This window comes from Natator depressus, chromosome 11, assembly GCF_965152275.1.
Source record: "Natator depressus isolate rNatDep1 chromosome 11, rNatDep2.hap1, whole genome shotgun sequence".
In the NCBI taxonomy this organism is placed as follows: domain Eukaryota; kingdom Metazoa; phylum Chordata; order Testudines; family Cheloniidae; genus Natator; species Natator depressus.
In genome coordinates, this window is record NC_134244.1 from 76,204,364 (window position 1) to 76,226,897 (window position 22,534).

Consider the following 22,534-nt stretch of genomic DNA (forward strand, 5'->3'; position numbering starts at 1 on the left):
AATATATACTAATGAGAGAAGTATGGAAAATAAGCATGAAGAACTAGAAATGTTAGTGAATAAACACAACTGTGACATAGCTGGCATCACAGACTTGGTGGGATAATACACATGACTGGATTATTGGTATAGAAGGGTACAGCTTTCTCAGGAAGGATAAGCAGGGAAAACAGGGAGGAGGTGTTGCTTTATGTATCAAAGATATGTACATTTGGACTGAGATTAAGATGGAAATGGGAGAGAGACTTGTTGAAAGGATAAAGGGGTTAAAAAACAAGGGTGATGTCATAGTATGGGTCTACTACAGATCACCTAACCAGGAAGAGGAGTTGGGTGAGGCTTTTTTTAAACAAGTAGCACAGTCATTCAAAGCATTCGTGGTGATGGGGGACTTGAACTAACCAGACATCTGTTGGGAAAATAACACAGCAGGGCACAGATTATCCAACAAGTTCTTGTAATATATTGGAGACTATTTTTTGTTTCAGAAGGTGGAGAAAGCTGGTAGGGGAGAGGCTGTTGTAGGTTTGATTTTGAGAAATAGGGAGGAACTGGTTGAGAATTTGAAAGTGGAAGGCAACTTTGGTGAAATTGATCATGAAATGATAGAATTCATGATTTTAAGGAATGGTGGGAGGGAAAACTGCACAGTAAAGATAATGGATATCAAGAAGGCAGACTCGAGCAAACTCAGGGAGTTGGTAGGTAAGATCCCATGGGAAGCAAATCTAAGGGAAAAAGCATTTTAAGGGAGCTAGAAAAATTGCCAAGAGACATTATTAAGGGCACAAGAGCAAATTATCCCATTTCTTAGGAAAGATGGGAAGTATGGCAAGAGACCACCCTGAAGATCTTTAATGATCTGAAACTCAAAAAAGAGTCCTACAGAAAGTGGAAACTAGGTCAAATTACAAAGGATGAATACAAACAACACAAGCATGTAGGGACAATATTAGAAAGGCCAAGGCACAAAATAGATTAAGCTAGCTAGAGACATAAAAGGTAACAAGAAAACATTCTACAAATATATTAGCAGCAAGAGGAAGACCAAGGACAGGGTAGGCCCGTTACTCAATTGGGGGGTGGGAAATGTGGAAATGTCAGAAATGCTAAACGACTTTGTTTTAGTTTTCATCAAGAAGTTTAGTAGTGATTGGACGTCTAACATAGGGGATGCCAGTGAACATGAAGTAGGATCAGAGGCTAAAATAGGGAAAGAACAAGTTAAAAATTACTTAGACAAGTTAGATGTCTTCAAATCTCCAGGACCTGATGAAATACATCCTAGAATACACAAGGAGCTGACTGAGGAGATGTGTGCCATCAGCAATTATCTTCGAAAAGTCATGGAAGACAGGAGAGATTCCAGAGGACTGGAAAAAGGCAAATATAGTGCCAATCTATAAAAAGGGGAATAAGGACAACCCGGGGAATTACAGACCACTCAGCTTAACTTCAGTACCCAGAAAGATAATAGTGAAAATAATCAAGCAATCAGTTTGCAAGTACCTAGAAGATAATGTGATGATTAACAATCAGCCTGGATTTGTCTAGAACAAATAATGTCAAAACATCCAAATAGCTTTCTTTGACAGAGTAACAAGCCTAGTGGATGGTGGGAAAGCAACAGATGTGGTATATCTCTACTTTAGTAAGACTTTTGATACTGTTGTGGAGGTAGGAAAAGAAAGAGAGGGTTCAAGTGAAGCCATTTTAAGTTGTCAGAGACAGAGCAACTGTTGAGCTAAGTCTTAGCCTAATATCGCGAGACCTGTAGAAGCAGGGCTCACGTCAGAAGTGAGTGGGAAAACAGCAGAACAGAGTCAGTGTGACCTAGCCTTGAGATGACAATGTTTTGAGAAGAGAAAGTGAGAAAATACTGGAATAGATAGTAAATAGCCTAAATAAAATGCAGATGTTTTTAATTAATGCACATCACAAAGAGGTATAAATGCTTGTGTGATTTTGCTTGTCCTTTGAAGAACTACTGAGGCCATTGTATTTCTTCCCTTGCAGTTGCTTTAATAAAGCTGTCTCTGACTTGTATCCAACCTAAGAGTGAAGGCTGTGTTTCTTCCACACTGTCTTGTATGACCTTCTCATAAACAAACTAGAGAAGTGCAACCTAAATGGAGCTACTATAAGTTGGGTGCATAACTGGTTGGAAAAGTTATCCATGGTTCACTGTCATGCTTTGAAGGGTCTATTGAGTGGGCTCCCACAGGGATTGGTCCTGGGTCTGATTCTGTTCAATAGCTTCATCAATCATTTAGATAATGGCATAGAGAATACACTTATAAAGTTTGTGGACGATACCAAGATGGGAGGGTTGCAGTGCTTTGGAGGATAGGATCATATTTCAAAATGATCTGGACAAACCAGAGAAATGGTCTGAAGTAAATAGGATGAAATTCAGTAAGGACAAATGCAAAGTACTCCACTTAGGAAGGATCAATCAGTTGTACACATATAAAATGGGAAATGATTCCTAGGAAGGAGTACTGCAGAAATGGATCTGGGGGCCATAATGGATCACAAGCTAAATATGAGTCAACTGTGTAACACTGTTGTAAGAAAAGCAAATATCATTCTAGGATGCATTAGCAGGAGAGTTGTAAGGAAGACACGAGAAGTAATTCTTCTGCTCTACTCCATACTGATTAGGCCTCAACTGGAGTATTGTGTCCAGTTCTGGGCTCCACATTTCAGGAAAGATGTGTTCAAATTGGAGAAAATCCTGAGAAGAGCAACAAAAATGATGAAAGGTCTAGAAAACATGACGTATGAGGGAAGACTGAAAAAATTGGGTTTGTTTAGTCTGGAGAAGAGAAGACTGAGGGGGAACATAAGTTTTCAAGTACATAAAAGGTTGTTACAAGGAGGAGGGAGAAAAATTGTTCTTGTGAACCTCTGAGGATAGGACAAGAAGCAATGGGCTTAAATTGCAGCAAGGGCAGTGTAGGTTGGACATTCGTAAAAACTTCCTAACTGTCAGGGCAGTTAAGCACTTGAATAAATTGCTTAGGGAGGTTTTCTGTCATTGGAGGTTTTTAAGAGCAGATTAGATAAATACCTGTCAGGGATGGCCTAAATCAGGCGTGGGCAATAATTTTTGCTGGAGGGCCACTCCAGGAATTTTGGTAAGTCATCACGAGTCGCACATTTCTACTATATTAATGGAGGGGGTGTTGGGACTGGGAGGGAGTTTGGTGCAGGAGGGGGTTCTGATGTGGGGCAGGGATTTGGATGTAGGAGCGGGTGCACCTCTGGCCGGGAGGTGCTTACCACAGGTGGCTCCTGGTTGGTTGTGCAGCAGGGCCGTCAGGCAGGCTGCCTGCATGCCGTGGCCCCATGCCGCTCCCGGAAGTGGCCGGCTGCTGCTGACATGTCTCCGCATGCCCCTTGGAGGGAGGGGGGCAGCGAGTCTCCGTGCGCTGCTGGCGCACGCAAGCACTGCTCCTGCAGCTCCCATTGGCCAGTTTAGTCTTTAAGGTGCCACCGGACTCCTCATTGTTTTTGTGGATACAGACTAACACGCCTACCCCTCTGATACCTGGGACTTCTTGTCACTTTCCCTTTCTTGTAAGGGAAGGGGGGGGGGGGGTCAAGTTTGGGAAACAAAGGATTCCCGCCTTATGTAAATCCTATTTAAGGGTGGGGAGGACTTCAAACAGGACTCCTCACCATGGCCTGTCTGCCCAAGAAGAAAAACTGAAGGCAAGGGGGGAGTCCAGACTGAGACAGGAGTCCAGTCTGAAAAGGAATATAACTGGAACTCTGAACCACAGAAACTTCTCAAACTGCCTGCAACAATATTTAGGGTGAGAAATACTATTTGTAACTAATTTCTTTAGTGAAACTAGCTTAGTTTGCGTGTTTGATTTCATTTGCTTAGTAATCTGCTTTGTTCTGTTTGTTACCCCTTTATCACTTAAAATCTGCCTTTTATAGTCAATAAAATTTGTTTTGTTTATTATTAAACCCAGTTTCTGTAATTTGTAACTGGGCGGGTAAGAAGTGTGCACACCTCTCTCCACATTGAGGAAGGGGGTGAATTTCAAAATATATCTTTGGGTCTGCGCTCCAAGAAAGGTGGATATCCTGAGTGCTGGAGCTAGTCCCTTAAACTGAGTCTCCCCAGAGCTGATCTGCAGCTGGGTGTGGCCCTGCCTGTGTGTGTGTGTTAGAGGAGGTTTTAAGAGCCTGGCTCAGCAAGACAGGTTAAAGAGGACCCATGCTGGTAGAACAGGTAGACTCTGGTATCTCAGCATATCAGGTGGTTTCCCAAGGGGTCCAACCTGTCACAGTATGCACTGGAATTCCATTTGCTTCTCCATCCCCAGCTACAAATATCGTGACTGGCACAACTCGTATAGGATGGAGAGCTTGTCTTCAAGTCATACCATTCAAGGCAAATGTGCAACTCAAGAATCCATTCTCCACATTAGCCTACTAGAGCTCAGAATGGTCAGATCTGACTGCGGACATTTTCTACTTATGATTGAAGGTCAGTCCATGAAGATAATGAGACAGCATGGCCGGCATGTACAGTATAAATCACCAGGGAGGAGGAAGATCCTCCTCCTTTTGTACAGAACCAGTAAAGCGGTGGAACTAATGCATAGCCCATTAAATCTTCAACTCTGTCACATACTTACCAGGCTTCCAGAACACCATTGTCAACAACTTGAGCAGACACTTCTGCCATGATAGCAAATGGGACCTCAACCCCTTGATGTTTCTTACCTGGAGTTCTCTTCAGAAGAATTAGATCTCTTCGCCACTGCCCCCAACAGAAAATGCTGAATACTCTGCTCAGGAGGGTGTGTTAGTTGTCATTCTCTGGGAGGTATCTTTCTCATTTTGTGGTCCAGAAACCTCCTATAGGCCTATTCTCTGATGCCATTGCTACTCAGAATCATAAACAAGATCAAGCAGGACAGAACCACAGTCATCCTAATTGCAGTAATTTAGCCCAGTCAGATATTGTTCCCATACCTGATTTGCCCCTCCTCTTGCCCTGCACTTCGATTACCAATAATACCTGACTTGCTAACTCAGGACTCGGTGGAAGGTCTTCACCCCAGTTTGACAGCTCTGTCTCTCAAGGCTTGGCATATAGATGGATCTTATGGGTAGAGATCTCCTGTTCAAAAGAATTGCAAGAAGTTTTGCTCAATAGTAGAAATGAGTCAACTAGAAAAACATATCTGCAGAAGAGGAAGAGGTTCCAAAGGTACATGTCTCCTGTTGAAATACAATCTGTCTGATATATTGGATTACCTTTTGGGTATGAAGAACTGGGACCCTCTGTTGGAGTTCCATTAAAGTTCATCTAGTGGCTATTGCAATTTTTCCATTCCTCAGTCAAGGGTTTTTAGTCTTTACTCACCTCACCACTTCATGATTCATCAAAGAATTATCAGATCTTTTTCCTCATGTCAAACAGCGTAACCCGGAGTGCGACTTATACATTGTTCTCAATTCTCTAATGAGGCCTCCCTTTGAACCACTGGCTAAATGTTCCCTTCCACGATTGTTTGTGAAGACTGCAATCTTAGTGGCTATTACCTCCATTAGGACAACTGGTGAGTTAGTGGGCTTTGATAGCTGATTCTTCCTACACCACATTTTATAAAGAAAAGGTATCTCTCTGGTCACACTTCCACTTTTGCCCAAGGTAACCTCAGACTTCCACATCAACTAGGACATTCCACTTCTGGTTTTCTACCCCAAACCTCCTCAGACTAGAGAGGAAGCCTCTCTTCACACCTTAGATGTCAGAAGGGCATTTGTCTTTTATTTGGAAAGCGCTAAATCCTTTAGTGTCTCTGCCAGACTGTTTGTGGCAGAGTTAGAGGAGCCTTTGTCTCCACCCAAAGACTCTCCAAGTGGGTTTTTGGTTGTATTCTCTGTTGCTACAAGGCCAATCTCCTCCTCGGGTTATATCTCACTCCACTTGATCAAAGTCTACTTCCATAACCCCATTAAAGAATGTTCCCGTTGGATAAATATGCAAAGCTGCCACATGGGCTTTGGTTCACACCTTTTTCTAAACATTACATTCTATACATGCCTCTAGAGCAAGATTCCACCTTGGCATTGTTAGTCTCCAGTCAGTCTTAGATCTAGCTCCAAAACATAGACCTCCTTTACAGTGTAATGCTGAGGAGTCACCTGAAGTGGAGCACCGATATAGGGACATTACTTGAAGGAGGAGGAGGAGTTCCTTACCCTTACAGTAAGTGGAATTCTTTGAGATATTTGTCCCTCTGGATGCCCAGTAGGTGCCATCCTTTCCTTCTGCTTTTGAGTCTTCCTTTGTGGGACTCTAGTTAGAGAAGGAACTGAATTGGGTTGTCTGATGCTGACCTTATATACACTTATCACGAGGCATGAAGATAACTAGGGCGTTTGTGTGGACTGAACTGGCATTGCTACCAGAAGTCTCTGATCAAAGGTGTATGGGGCACGTGCACAAGTGAAGTGGAGCACCTGTAGGGACAAACGTCTCAAAGAACTTCAGTTACTGTACAGGGTAAGTATCTCCTCCTTTAATACAGTGTCAATGGTAGGATATTTTGTACCAAGGTGGCTGCCTCCAGAAATGTCTTTAGAAATTCAAGATGTGATTAAGCACTTTCAAATATATTTCAATTTAAGCATCACTTACCAATATTATTCCTTGGGTTTGAATGTTCAGACTGCTGGGTTGAAGAGAGTTAGTGGATTTTTTAAAATACATTATGTCTGTACAATTTTTAGCTGTTTCAAAAGATACTTCTCTGCACTTGCTCTGTTGGATCCTTTGAATTAATGAGTTCTCCCAAATGCTACTCTTAGAAGCATATCGGTAAATCTCCTAGTGTAACTATAATGTTGTGTTGTCATTCCCAGTATTCTCTCTAGAAAGCACTATGTCTGATATTGATAGCTATACCAGATAAGCATTTCTGATATTTTTATAGTCTTCCTGGGAAATACTATATTTTGGGGACAATAATCTCTAATGAACAATAGTGAGGAACAGAGTTGTTTGTTCAAATGCTACGCCAAGGAACAGTACTGCTCTACATGTGGGTGCTTCAGTGCCCCCATGTTCAGAGATGCACTAGTCTTTATGCTGTCACCATATCTCAGATCTTAACAGAGAGCTTGATAAAGTATCGGTACTGGTGAGAATGTTATGTGAGTTTATTGAAAACCATGTAGGAATTTTTTTTGACATTTCCAGATAGTCCCTTCATCTATGTAAATATTCTCTAAAGTGCCGCACTTCTTGGTAATTTTTAGTTAGATTTCTGCAAATTGTTTTTGGTTGGTTGGTCTGAGAATCTTTTTTAAAACTTTTTTTTTAACGCAGGAGGAATTTAATGCTGAAAGGAAGACTGCCTGGCGCAGCAAGGAGCAGGTGTTGATACAAGAGACAGAAAAGGCACAAGCCCGTTACCAAAAGGAGAGAGAGGAGTTATCAGTACAGATCCAGGAAAAGACAAATATAATCATCCAGGTATGTGAAAATACTGAGGCATAGATTTTAATTGCACTTTCCTTGTGTCTTGTTTAAACATAGCTTTCCTCTCCTTCCCCTTTCCCCATTAAGATGTATATGTACAGGGGCTACCACTTTGGTGCAGTCATTGGTTTATATTAACTAGTTTTTGAGGCACTGTTGGCTGCTTCTGTTAGCTAGTGTGTTATGGGGGTATCATTGTACCTCAGTGGGTGGAAAAAAAGTTGTGTGGGTGCAGCATGGTTGTGGCTGCTACAGGAGGGAACCTATCCAGTTATTTCAGTTTTCAGAGTAACAGCCGTGTTAGTCTTTATTCACAAAAAGAAAAGGAGGACTTGTGGCACCTTAGAGACTAACCAATTTATTTGAGCATGAGCTTTCGTGAGCTACAGCTCACTTCATCGGATGCATACTGTGGAAATTGCAGAAGACATTATATACACAGACACCATGAAACAATACCTCCTCCCACCCCACTCTCCTGCTGGTAATAGCTTATCTAAAGTGATCATCAAGTTGGGCCATTTCCAGCACAAATCCAGGTTTTCTCACCCTCCGCCCCCCCACAGACAAACTCACTCTCTTGCTGGTAATTTTCAGTGATTATTCCATTTTCCTGAGATATAATATTTTAATGATTTTCTGGTATTGAGAAAAATGTAGGAGGTATGTCACAAAAACAAACAAGGACATGATCCCTGTGTTGAAGTGAGGGTATTTGACAAGGGCGAGGAAGGGATGGACAAGGATGACAATAATTACTCTTAAGGCATGTGCATATATTGATTCTGTGTGTTCGATTGCTTACCTGTCTTGCCCTTTGTTTCTTGTAGGTGAGATGGGTAAGGTTTAGGAGGGAGATGGCTTGGCAAAGAAATTTGAGGCATCAGGGGCAGCATGAAAGAAGGTGCAGACACACCTATGAGGGACGGTGAAGGGGGTATCAAGGCTGATGTATTGATATCTAAAAACATTGCCTCTTCTATAAACTCTATAGTCCTCTCTTGGTTACAGAAACTGAACTTCGATTCTCCTACATAGTAACTCATACTTTTTTGTAATGCATAAGTATTAATGTTAGTAGTATTAGATAAAAAATAAGCTACCTTTGTGACTTTCTCGAAACAAAATTGAAAATTATTTCTTTAAAATTTTATGCAATTACAAGGTGCCTTGTTTTACATCAAAACAGTTTAATCTTAATACTGTAAATCATACTAGGCCCCTCCATCCCCATATTGTAGTAATTGGTTTAAATCTTTTGTTAAAGTTTAAGAAAAATTCATTCTCCATCGATTGGAAAACTATCAAAACTGTCCATGAGTAAATTTAGTTTGGAAATAGAAGGTTTCTAACCATCAAAAGTTTTGCTAATTACACGGAAAGATGGATCCAAGAATGAGAGTGATTAATCTAAGAGTGTCTATACTGGCAGGTTTCTGCGCAACAAGTTACACCACTTTTATTAAAGCGCTGGAATTAAACCGCTGTGGCGTGTCCACCCTGTGCTCCTTGTGACGGTGGACGTCGTCAACATTAGCAGCGCTTACAACCACAAAGAGAGCAGTGCATTGTGGTAGCTATCCCACTGTGCATCTGGCTGCACGGTGCTTTGGGAAGGGTTTGCAGTGCCTCGTGGGCAGACACAACGTCACATGATGCAGGTTTCCCAATCCCATTGTTCCATGGGCGTCCTACTACATTGCCAGCTGCTTTTCAACTGAAGGGATAGGGGGGCAGAGTGTGTGTGTGGAGGGTGGGAGAGACAGTGTGTTTTGGGGGACAGAGTGTGTGTCAGCATGCTGTCTTGAAAGTTCAGACAGCATCAGGAAGCAACCAGTCCTGGGGAGGAGGAAACCCTGACGTCAGCCCCCGTCTCCCTCCCCAGCTGTGTGTGTGTGTGTGTCTCGCTCTCTCTCTCTGACAGGCATGCCTGCCTCTGTGTTCAACAGCAGGAAAATTCCACATTAATGGTTTGCTTTGTGTCCCAGAGCAGATCTGCACAGCATGCAAGGGCTGTCAGAAATGGAGCTTTGAAAGGGGAGGAGTGCACGTCTCCAGGGCAGCAGAGTTCAAAACAATGAGCAGAGTGGCCACTTGAGGGATATGGGACACTTCCGGAGGCCAAATGATTGCTTTCTGTGCTGTAATGTGTTTACACTGCCAATACAGCACTGGAGCCTCTTCGCTTTAAGGCTTAGGACTCTCGGCAAGGTGCTTTTTTTGCAATGTACACTAAGTGGCTTGGCAGTGTGTACACCTCAGGAGTTACACCACAGAAGGCTGCTTTACTGCGCAGTAACTTGCTAGTGTAGACAAGGCCTAATTTAGCTTGTTTGGAAAGCTCTTGCAGAGCAGAAATCTTGGTAGAATCAAGATTCCCTTCCGGCTTTAGGATGGGCAGTGACAGACTGTAAAGGCTGTGTGTCTTAGGGCTTGTCGACGCTGGCAGTTTACAGCGCTGCAGCTTTCTCTCTCGGGGGTGAAAAAACACCAGCGCTGGGAGCAGCGCCTCTTGTGGAAGTGGTTTTTTTAGAGCGCTGGGAGAGCTGTCTCCCACCTCTGCTGTGACTATACAAGCCACATTAAAGCTCTGCCAGTGTAGACTAGCCCTTAAACAGGAAATTTAGAAACAGCAAATGAATTAAAATTAGCTGTTTTTTGTACTCAGAATAATTAAAAGTGAAGGTGAGTTGTCAAGGTTGGAAATGAAAGGGAGTAAAGTACCAGTTTAGTTGTGGTGCTCCTTTCTAACAGTTCAGGAGAATCCCAGAGTTTATTTTAATGTTGTTGGCCAATATTTAATGCAAATGCTCAAAATGTAGAATTTTTACATAAAAACTATTCTGCAATGAAACTTCATTTTCTGTTTAGTAGAAAAACTGGAAATTGGTAATAGTAACTTCAAGAAGAGCATACGGTGTTTAATGAACAACGGCAGAAAATTGGCAGGGAAATGGAACGCTTTTTACTCTGGTCTCTCCTCCTACCTCTCCAAAGAAAAAGTATAGTTAAATACTTGCTTTGTGTTGTGGCAAAGTTCTTGCCATAGTAATGGTATGTTCAGGTGATCAGGTGTCATGTTATTTATGTAAATGTGCTGGATAGCTGCAGGCAGTTAAAGAACTATTTGCTTTTAAAAGAGCAGCATATTGAAGTCAACTTAACACAAAAATGAGAGCAGAGAATAAAGGATGTTTTCTGGACAAAAAGGGTTTACTGCCATAAAGAATGGAGAAAAGTTGGTTGGGATGGGATCTGTTGAAGAGTGTGTGGTGCAGTGTAGAAAATTCTGCCAGAGCACTGCCTTCTGTCCTTGAGACGTGGATGGAGGTAATGCAAAACAAACTGAAGTGTCATGAAGAGGCTATATAACTTGTCAGCATTACTTCAATGTGCTGAGACTATGGATGCGGATTGAACAGCGACTTTAAACAAAACTATACCAGAAAGAGAGAGAAACAATTTTAACCGCCATTCTGTTTTGGTCTTTCTGCTGTCCTCCAACTCTTGTGGTATTAGAATCCATTATAAATGGAATAAGAAAAGGAGTACTTGTGGCACCTTAGAGACTAACCAATTTATTTGAGCATAAGCTTTCGTGAGCTACAGCTCACTTCATCGGGTGCATACTGTGGAAAGTGTAGAAGATCTTTTTATATACACACAAAGCATGAAAAAATACCTCCTCCCACCCCACTCTCCTGCTGGTAATAGCTTATCTAAAGTGATCACTCTCCTTACAATGTGTATGATAATCAAGTTGGGCCATTTCCAGCACAAATCCAGGTTTTCTCACCCCCCCCCCCACAAACCCATTCTCCTGCTGGTAATAGCTTATCTAAAGTGACCACTCTCCTTACAATGTGTATGATAATCAAGGTGGGCCATTTCCAGCACAAATCCAAGGTTTAACAAGAAGGTCTTGGGGGGGGGGGGGGGTAGGAAAAAACAAGGGGAAATAGGTTACCTTGCATAATGACTTAGCCACTCCCAGTCTCTATTCAAGCCTAAGTTAATTGTATCAAATTTGCAAATGAATTCCAATTCAACAGTTTCTCGCTGGAGTCTGGATTTGAAGTTTTTTTGTTGTAAGATAGCAACTTTCATGTCTGTAATCGCGTGACCAGAGAGATTAAAGTGTTCTCCGACTGGTTTATGAATTTTCTAATTGTTGACATCTGATTTGTGTCCATTTATTCTTTTGCGTAGAGACTGTCCAGTTTGACCAATGTACATGGCAGAGGGGCATTGCTGGCACATGATGGCATATATCACATTGGTGGATGTGCAGGTGAACGAGCCTCTGATAGTGTGGCTGATGTGATTAGCCCCTGTGATGGTGTCCCCTGAATAGATATGTGGGCACAGCTGGCAACGGGCTATGTTGCAAGGATAGGTTCCTGGGTTAGTGGTTCTGTTGTGTGGTATGTGGTTGCTGGTGAGTATTTGCTTCAGGTTGGGGGGCTGTCTGTAGGCAAGGACTGGCCTGTCTCCCAAGATTTGTGAGAGTGTTGGGTCATCTTCAGGATAGGTTGTAGATCCTTAATAATGCGTTGGAGGGGTTTTAGTTGGGGGCTGAAGGTGACGGCTAGTGCCGTTCTGTTATTTGTTTGTTAGGCCTGTCCTGTAGTAGGTGACTTCTGGGATCTCTTCTGGCTCTATCAGTCTGTTTCTTCACTTCCGCAGGTGGGTATTGTAGTTGTAAGAATGCTTGATAGAGATCTTGAAGGTGTTTGTCTCTGTCTGTCAACTGTGCCCACATATCTGTTCAGGGGACACCATCACAGGGCCTAATAACATCAGCCACACTATCAGAGGCTCGTTCACCTGCACGTCCACCAATGTGATATATGCCATCGTGTGCCAGCAATGCCCCTCTGCCATGTACATTGGTCAAACTGGACAGTCTCTACATAAAAGAATAAATGGACACAAATCAGACGTCAAGAATTATAACATTCATAAACCAGTCGGAGAACATTTCAATCTCTCTGGTCACGCGATTACAGACATGAAAGTTGCTATATTACAACAAAAAAACTTCAAATCCAGACTCCAGCGAGAAACTGTTGAATTGGAATTCATTTGCAAATTTGATACAATTAACTTAGGCTTGAATAGAGACTGGGAGTGGCTAAGTCATTATGCAAGGTAACCTATTTCCCCTTGTTTTTTCCTACCCCCCCCCCCCCCCCCAAGACGTTCTTGTTAAACCTTGGATTTGTGCTGGAAATGGCCCACCTTGATTATCATACACATTGTAAGGAGAGTGATCACTTCAGATAAGCTATTACCAACAGGAGAGTGGGGTGGGAGGAGGTATTTTTTCATGCTTTGTGTGTATATAAAAAGATCTTTACAGTTTCCAGAGTATGCACCCGATGAAGTGAGCTGTAGCTCACGAAAGCTTATGCTCAAATAAATTGGTTAGTCTGTAAGGTGCCACAAGTACTCCTTTTCTTTTTGCGAATACAGACTAACACGGCTGTTACTCTGAAACCTATAAATGGAATGTGGTCTCCAGAGTGGTTTGTGATTTCTCTGTATTGTAGATGAGATTTCATAATAAGATAACTGAATAAAGCTCTGCTGGTTTGGTAAAAAATGACTGGCTTTTTATCCCTTGCCTTGTTGTTCCATTTCCCACAGCTGGAAAAGAAAGTGGAGTCTTTAAATCATGAGTTGGAGGAGACCAACTCTGAGCTAGAGACCCTCCTACAGCGACGAGACAGAGAAAACCAAGAAGGAGAGTACTTGGTAGCTATGTTGAGATCTGATATTGAACTGTCCCAGAATGAAAGGTTAGTTCATTTTGGGTTATGTAGTGTGCTATGTCTTATATCTTTTTTTTTGCTTCCTTAAACGAAAAAGTAACTAAGCCAAATTAAATGTATAGGAAGGTGACAATGTTTTCGCTATTTTTGAAGCATATCCAAGTGACTGTTAGTCTTTACTTGACATGCTAAAAATCTAGGACACCTTGAAAATGAACATTACCATTCTGATACCCACTTCACTAACTCTGGTATCTGTTTATTGTCTGAAATAGGTATACAAATTAGCTCAGAGTTTGAAAAGAATGGTGAAGGCTTTTTTGGGGGTCAGATGGAAGAGCAGGGTAGATTCTTTGTTTTTCGTTTACCTCTGGATACATTAGAATCTCTTTAGGAAACAATTGGAACTGAGTAGTTATTGAAAGTAGACACTGTAGTGGAGAAATCATATTGATGATTGGAATAAGAGTAATGTATAGTCTTTATCTCATGGTAGGCAAACTTTAGAAAAACTCTGTACAACATAAAGTTATTAAGTTTTGCCAGACTGTGTCAAACACCATTGTCTTCTTTTGACCTTTACAAATGCAAATATGCCAGTGCTGGGAATGACCATGTTTACACTAGATGCCAGTTACAGGTGTGTTTGTAAGCATGGTCTGTTTCAACAACAGTGTCCTGAATTTAGTATTCATATCTTTTGAAAGATCAAAATTAGAATTGCTGCAATTCATTTTCCTATGCTCTTCATAATCTTGTAATTTGCCAGATTTTGAGGTTTTTTTTTACTGTAGTTTATTGCCTCATAAGGGGTCAGAGTTGATACTTTAAATATCACACATGGTGATGACTATTACCTGTTTGATTGCCAAGAGTGTGCTCCAGGGCTATACAACAGAGAAGGATGTAGCATTGTCCCAAATGGCTTACAGTGAAAACAGGGGCAGACAGTATAGTTAAAACATGATGATGCAGAGGCTGGTATACCAAAACAGAAGCTGTGTAGGTTTTAGTTTTTAAGATATATAAATATGTATTCTATACCTGATGGGTTGTGGTTGAAAACTTTTCTGTAATTACTCCTGAGGGCATTCTGTGCCAAAAATTTAAAAATTATGTGCACAATATTTTAAAATTCTGCATGTTTTATTTGTCAATAAATAAATGCAGAGGCTCCAGCATGGCAGTGGGGAGCATAGGCCACTGGCTGAACGAAGGTTCGAGATCCTGCAGCCTCCTCACCCACTACCCCCGGGACACAGACTCAGTGGTGAGGCTGTACCCGACCCTAACACAGCACAAGGCCTGGGCCTGCCCCAGAAATACCTTGGGGCCCTGCCCCTCTGCGCCAGGCACACCAAGTGTGGGGCAGGCAGGCTCAACCAGGCAGGATCCAAGTGTGGAGGGGCTCAGTGTGAGGGGATCCAGGTGTGGGGTGTGAGGATTTTGTGTGGGACAATCTAGGTGCAGGCAGCTCAGTGGGGCGGTCTAGGTGTGGGGGGATCTGGATGCACAGAGGCTCATGGTGGGGTTCCAGGTACAGGGGCAATGGGTCTCTGCGGGAACTTCCAGGTGAAGGTGGTTGGGGCTCAGTGGAGGGGTCTAGGTGTGGGGGTCTTAGCAAGGGGGTCCGGGTGCTGGGGAGTGGGGCTTGGTGGGATGGGGGTCTGGGTGCAGCTAGTTGGGGGTCAGTGGCATGGGGGTATGGATGTGGGGATTTGGAGTACAAGGGGGTGGGGCTCATCAGGGTGGGGTTTGAGTACAGGGAGATTAGTAGGGGGGGTGTGGGTGCAGGGGCGGGGTACATGCAGGGGTTGAGCATCAGTGGGGTGGGGTTTGGGTATGGAGGGCTAGGGAGGTTCTGGTTGTGTGGGGTGAGGCTTTGCGGGGGTGTCTGGTAATGGGAGGTCCAATGCATGGGGGCTGGGCGGATGTGGGATCAGCTCCCCACACAGTGACCCCTCCCCTTGCAGCTGAGGAGTGATGGGGGCAGGAAGTAGGAGGATGCTGAGTTTCCTGCAGCAGGGGGAGGTTTCTGGGGGTGGGTCTGAAACAGCCCCAGCCACTTCTTGCAGGGGAAGAGGAAATCCCATCCTCTCTTGCCTCCAGCCCAGCTGGGACTAGCAGCTGATATCCCGGCTCAGGGTAGGAGTCACTGTCTGGGGTGTCCCCTGCCCTGTGGTGATTTACCTGTCTGCCAGCTGTTCTGGGTGCTTGAAATGATGTATCTATGCAGGTAGGGAGTGGTGTGTGACTACTCTTGCAGGTTCCCTTTGCTTCCTGGTTAGAAAGTAATTTTTCTGCAGGGAAGCAAAGAAATCTGTGGGGGACATGAATTCTGCACGCACACCGTGGCGCAGAATTCCCCCAGGAATATTAGTAGTGTGATGTGAGCGGGGGTGTGGTTTTTTTTTTTGTTTTTTTTTTTTAAGAGACACCTGAGAGAGGAGAGGGAGATCAGTTAGTGCAAAAACAAGGGAAAGAAGACCCAGGTGCATGGAATGGAAGGTGCAAAGAGGAGAGTGGGATAAAGATACAAAAAGATTTTCAGGAAGTGGGCATGTTGAAGCATACAAAGCAGGATTGGGAGTAGGAGGAAATGGGAGAGGCAAAAGTGGAATTGTGCCATGCCATAAAGATGAGAAACTTGAATATAATATGGAAAACAAGGGGAAGCCATTGGAGCAGTTTGAAGGCCGGAGAAAGTGGCCAGGGTTGTAGGAGTGAAGTTAATATTTCCAATCTCGTTTCTTCATAGGTTAGAATTAAGTTAGGCATCATGAAGGCCAGTCATGAGAAGGGTCATTAGTCAAGGGTGACCAAGGATGGAGAAGGAAAGCATGATTTTTAAGAGCGTAGAATAAAAAGCAAGAATTTGCTTAAAACTGAATGTGGTGCAGGAGAGGGCTGAGTACTACAGGCTCTGTGCTGTAAGCTGGGGACAGTGATGGAGAGAGGAGGAAGAAGGCCTGTTAATTTTTCACTGTGTGGGAGAGGGCAGTGGTCCATCCAGGAGATGATGTTTGGAAATATAATATTTCAATGTGGATGGGAGATCAGGAGGGAAGAGATAGATGTGAGTCATCTGCATAGACATGGTAGCTGAAATTGTGGGAGCAGATGAGCTCCTCAGAGTGAGAGTTAAAAGGAATCAGGGGCAGAACTCTGGGGACAGGACGGAGAGCAGAAGAGGAACTGGATTTGATTGGCATGTATTTTCCAGAGATAAATAATTATTACGCAGGATAGGCTTTAACACTACACACCGGTGAGAACTCAAATTATTGCCATTACTTTATGGAAAGCATTTTCATCATATTTGTAATGTTCTTTTGTATGGAGAAGCTTAGCAAACATCCAGATGTCTCCTCCCTTCATTAATATGTAACTATTCAGTAAAAAATGATGGCATGAAACCTTCAATTAATTTGCAATACTTACCTAATATGTATGAATGGTATAGAAGCTTGTAATAACAAATCAATATTGTACAGATGTTTTTGTTATTGGGAGACAGCAATTGTTTGGGATTCTGATAGAGCAATGAAGAGGCAAGGTCTCAAGGTCTAATCAACAAGGTCTAATTTAACAATTAATCCTTCATTCGTTTGGGAATTTAGTAGTGAAAATAGCTGCAAAGTGACATCCTTACTAGAAGAGGCATTTAAATATTGATAACATGCTGTGTCACAGAATCTTTCAAACCTGCAGAGAGGTTTTGAATTTTTAAAGTGTTATCAATATTTAAGTACCTCTTCTAGTTGAAATATACTGTACTTTGCATTATATGGTATTTCTGTTCTAGGAAAAAACTGCAGGAATCTTATCAGCAAGTTTTGAAATTATTTGTGGAAATGGTAAAGGCCACTATCGCCACAGAAGACCTTATCTGTAAGAAAGTTGGTCTCTGTCTTGATGACAGTCTGGCATCTGGAGATTCTAGAGAAAGCCGCAGTATGATGGAAGAAGTGGGATTCATACAGCATTTCAAAGCCAGAGAGAAGCGTGACCTAGAAAAAAGTGAGTGTCAGTCTGGGCATAGTATTTTTTTAAGATACTGTTAATTTCATATCATACAGCTAAGGCTCTCCACATGGATATTTTATATTGCAGTGTTCTCCACATCCACCCAGTGGGGTTCTCCAGAGTTATGATGGCCTTTGTCAATATCCTGCTTTAATCCTCTTGACCATGAAGATGCTGTACTGTGGCAAAGATAGTTCCATTGTGTGCTCATCAAAACCATTATAATGTGCCCTTCTCAACTTCCTAATAGGAGACAAGCATTTTTCTATCATAGCATTGTGAGCCTGAACTGGAACAATGAATGGCTGGGCAGGTCTTGGACTTTGTAGCAACTATGTGCAGGCCACAGGGCCTCCTGTTATATCTTAAAAGATTTGTCATATCTAACTGGGCAACGTTCATCTAGGTGTAACTATTCTCTTCAAACATCTCAAAGTAGTTTCATAACTTACAAAAATACGTCCAAATCTGGTGAAGGGGCATGTCAGTTTTTAAGTATTAAAGAACTTCTTTATGTTGAGATGTTTTCCATTAATTAAACATCGCTCAGTCCCAGGTAGTGTCACTGTTATATTTGCATATGATCATGTCAGTCAGCTGTGTAACGAGTAGCTGTTTCTGGACTAATTTTTTGTAATAGTGTTTTTTCTAATTCATTTAATTTTTTGGTAGGTGACCTGGATGAAACTCTCACAGAACACAACCAGGTGTCTGCAGTGACAGATGAAGGGTCTGAGTTGAGCCAACACTTATGTGAGAGTGTTTTTGCAAGCCCAGACCTGGCATTGGAGAATGAAGAGATGATCCTGAAAATTTGTTGCCGTTTGCGTACTGCTGTGGAGAAACTTCTAGAGCTGGTTACAGAATCAACGAAACAAGTAAAACTAGATCTCAGCCTTTAGCTACATATTGTCATAGGCAATTGGGGTCTGATCCTGTGACATGCTGACACTCTTGGGCATTAAGGAATTCAGCACTTTATAGGATTGGGTTCTTGGGAAAGTGCATGAAAAGCTATGTACACAGCTCACATTTCCAATAAGAAATCTGTACACCTCTTCCTACTTGCTGCATTTATGGTTCTGTCCTCATAACCTATAAGAACTGTTCTTGTAATGTCTGTTAATATGTGCAGTAGAACCTCAGAGTTACGAACACCAGAGTTATGAACTGACTGTTCAGCAGCATACCCCATTTGGAACTGGAAGTATGCAATCAGGCAGCAGAGACCAAAAAAAGCATTGTACAAAACAATACTGTGTTAAATGTAAACTAAAAAAAAAGAAAGGGAAAGCTTTAAAAAAAAATATGACAGGGTAAAGAAAGAGTTTCTGTGCTTGCTTCATTTAAATTAAGATGCGTTTTTCTTCTGCATAGTAAAGTTTCAAAGCTGTATTAAGTCCGTGTTCAGTTGTAAACTTCTGAAAAATCAACCATTATGTTTTGTTTAGAGTTACGAACAACCTCCATTCCCAAGGAGTTCGTTACGCTGAGGTTCTACTATATTTTGGACCTGGATTAGATTACATGCCATCTGTATTTTATGGGGTGCTTGTAATAATGAAACAAGGTGTTTGTTGTTATGGCAAGGTTTAAACTGGAACTTTACCCACCAGTTTTATAGATATGTATTCAGCTTCCTGTTGGAGATCAGAATTAGGATTTTCAGGTTGCCTGTAGTGAAGCAAAGGGCAGAGGAGCTCTTTCAGACCCCTCTGAAGTGACCTTCCTGCATAAAACAGTGATGACTGACCCTAGAGGGGGCCACTCTTACTGAGGAAAACTGTCATGACAGAGGCTTCTTAGGAAAGGGGTAAAGGGCAAATAATGAAGACTCTTAACCCCACATACCTGCAAATATACTTTGCATGGCTTACATACTGTAAAAAGGGGTGGAAGACTTTTACGATGAAAACTAGTGCATAGCTGAAAGATTAAACCTGTAGATGTTTCAGTGATGGCAAACTGAGAACTTGGAATTGAGTTAAGCACTGCAAGGAGAAAGATTCATCGTGTGTTTCACAATATTGTGAATCTCTGTAACTCTAAAGAGAAACTTTTGACTTCACTGGGAGCCAGTAGCAAAATTACCTTTGACTTCAGTGAGAACAGAATTGAGCCATAAAACACATTTTTAAAGTCATGCACTATGCAGTGAGGTGGTTCTTTTAATAAAAATATAATAAAGACCTATTTTTATTATTACTGCTTCAAAACAGTTAGTTGGCTATTAATACATTAAAACAAAGTCCTGTAATAAAACATGTTAGGAATATGCAGCAATTAAGCTACAAGCTGCTTTGTAATTGGCAGAAGCACTTGATAGATAAATATTACAAAAATGAAAATAAGTTCTCTTTATAAGGGTTCAGATGATCATTGCAGTTCACATGTTTAGTGTCGTATGTTGTGATGTACCTTTTTTTTTTTTTTTTTTAAGTTGGAGAAAACGCATGAAATTCACGCTCACTTTGAGGAGGAATTCAGCCGCAGAAATCAGGAAACTGCCCAAGTGGTTAGTCAGCACCATGATCTGATAGAGTGTCTAAATGAGGAAAGTGAGGCAAAGAATCAACTGGCACTGGAGCTTCATAAAGCAGAAGGTAAGGAAACGAAACCGAAACAGATTTCAGATGTTATTTATATAATATAACAAAAAAATATTTGGAGGTGGATAAATGAATTTATAATGCACATTTAATTGCTTTACCTGCCCACTTTGGCATTCTAAATCCCTGTGTCACTTGAAACAGATACGTCCTCTTTCTCCCTGCAGATGTGGCACTTGCCTCCCCACCATCAGAGTTACACTTACCTGAGCCCCGGAATGGGCCCAGTGTTCAGGATTGTACTAGTGGCATGTTTTTTATGCTAAAAATGTAAGGACTTTAAAAACCAGTATCTCACATTCTTGCATGGCTAGAAATGGGAGCTTTATTCGGGAAGGGGAGATGCCTAGTTTCCCAGTGGGTCCCAGCACTCACAGCTAGTCCAGGAAGGACCCACTGACAGTAGAAGGAAATATTTGATGAGGATGTATGCAAAGGAAATGATAAGACATGGGAGACAAAAGAAAGAAAAGGCTATTAACTGGAGAGCATTGAATACCAACTGTCAGGCAAAATCGGAATTGCTAAATAATTATTTTACTTTGTCTAGCACTGAAAGAAACAAGTGACCATAGTACTTGATGTTTGTAATTTTAAAACTAGCAGGATGTGATGAAAATTACTCAGAGTATTGCAGGAAGTAATCAAGGAATTCTGTCATTAGCAGTTGCTTTGGAAACTTCTGGTGGACAGAAGTCCCAAGAGGTGCATAGGGAAAACATACTGTCAGTTTTGGGAAATGTGAGACCCAGTGAAATACAAACCAGTTGTTCTCTGACTACATGGGAGATAAAAGCCAGCATAGGTTTAAAAGACTGATGATTGCACCAAAATGCGTGTAATGTCATTCCTTGTCAAATAACTAGTTTAATAGTATTATTGAGTTTTTGTAGTGTGCTTTATGCCCTCAAAGCACTCAGAAACATTACCTAATTAAGCCTGATACCAACCTTTGTAGGCAGATATTACACCCATTTTACACATGAGGAAATTGATCAACAAAAGGCTGTGCTGTCCATTTCTTTGGGGAGTGTGGAGGAGAGGCTGTTTAGAGAAAGGGTAATGGTTGTCACAGTTGCATACAAGGATGCTATAAACAGGAAGGGGAAGAGAAATGTTACCAATAAGACATGAAATCATGGATTTAAATGGGAGAGAATTTCAACTTTAAATATCTATTTTAAGAAGTGCCGATATTTGAGCGTTATCCTCTCTTACAAATATATTTAAAACAGAGAAAAGTGTGTTGTGGCATTATGGCATGCACCTAAAGGCAGTGGTGGAATTCATCAGTACTTGAGATTTTGGTCACAACTTGATGAGCATTTTTTATGCTGAAAGTCCTGCCAAAGAGAAATAAGACTAATGACCAAAAAGAGACTTTTCCCCTATCCTTTATGATTATATGAATGGGTGTGATACTTCTTTTGAAAATTCTTTTGTTGTGTCTTGTACATGGTAAACTTTACTGTTAAGAACATAAAAATGGCTATACTAGGTCAGACCAAATAGCCCAACCAGACCAGTATTTTGTCTTTCAATAGGGGCTGGTGCTAGATGTTTCAGATGGAGTGAACCGAACAGGGCAATTTGAGTGATCCATGCCCTGTTCTCCTGTCCCAGCTTGTAGCAGTCCGAGGTTTAGGGACACCCAGACCAGTGGGTTTCTTCCCAGCCTTCTTGGCAAATTGCCTTGGATGGACTTATCCTCCATGAACTTATCTAATTATTTTTTGAACCCAGTTATGGTTTTGGCCTTCACAAGATCCCCTGGCAATGAGCTCCACAGGCTGACTGTGTGTTGTGTGAAGAAATATTTCCTTATGTTTGTTTTAAACCTTCTGCCTATTAATTTCATTGGATGGCCCCTGGTTCTTGTGTTACGTGAATGGATAACATTTCCCTATTCACTTTCTCCACACCATTCATGATTTTATAGATCTCTGTCATATCCTCCCTGAGTTCTCTTTTCCAAGCTGAACAGTCCCAGTCTTCTTACTCGCTTCATATAGAAGCTGTTCTATACCTCTACTTGTTTTTCTAGCCTTCTCTGTGCTTTTTCCAATTGACCAGAACTGCACACATTATTCAAGGTGTGGGTGTACCATGGATTTATATAGTGGATTTAAAGTTAACATGTAACAGATTTGCTTTTACAGTGGTTTTCAACCTTTTTTTCATTTGCAGACCCCTAAAAAAAATTTGAATGCTGGTGCAGACTCCTTTGGAAATCTTAGACATAGTCTGCAGAGCCCAGGTTGAAAACCACAGTTCTGTGGTAACGACAACCTTCTGCGGACCCCTTAGACATAGTCTATGGACTACCAGGGGTCTGCGGATCACAGGTGTAAAACCACTGAGCTAGTATATATCTAAATTTTGGCTTGTATAAGTTACAAATAAATGTTCATTAAGGGATTTCTTTCATAAATCTGTGCTGCTATTTGTGCAAGGCACACCTCCGGTACAACTTGGACCTGTCTAATAGCTCAAAGAAAATGTAAACATGTCATATGCACTATCAATACATATGCTGAGAACTAGCCAGACTTCTGTCATATGCCCTTATTTTAGTTTATGTTTTCTCCTGCAGACAGTCTTTGGAGCAG

At 41.8% G+C, this 22,534-nt stretch overlaps 1 protein-coding gene across 2 annotated transcripts in view; it reads left to right on the forward strand.

The window, feature by feature from the left end:
- The window catches only part of PCNT (pericentrin), a 243,826-nt gene that overhangs the window by 121,574 nt on the left and 99,718 nt on the right, over positions 1 to 22,534 (forward strand). For both annotated transcript variants that reach the window (XM_074968199.1, XM_074968200.1), the window contains exons 23-27: positions 7,364 to 7,510; positions 13,166 to 13,317; positions 17,096 to 17,310; positions 17,989 to 18,194; positions 19,757 to 19,919. In XM_074968199.1, coding sequence (XP_074824300.1) covers positions 7,364 to 7,510; positions 13,166 to 13,317; positions 17,096 to 17,310; positions 17,989 to 18,194; positions 19,757 to 19,919 — 883 coding nt within the window. The remainder of the gene's footprint in view (positions 1 to 7,363; positions 7,511 to 13,165; positions 13,318 to 17,095; positions 17,311 to 17,988; positions 18,195 to 19,756; positions 19,920 to 22,534) is intronic.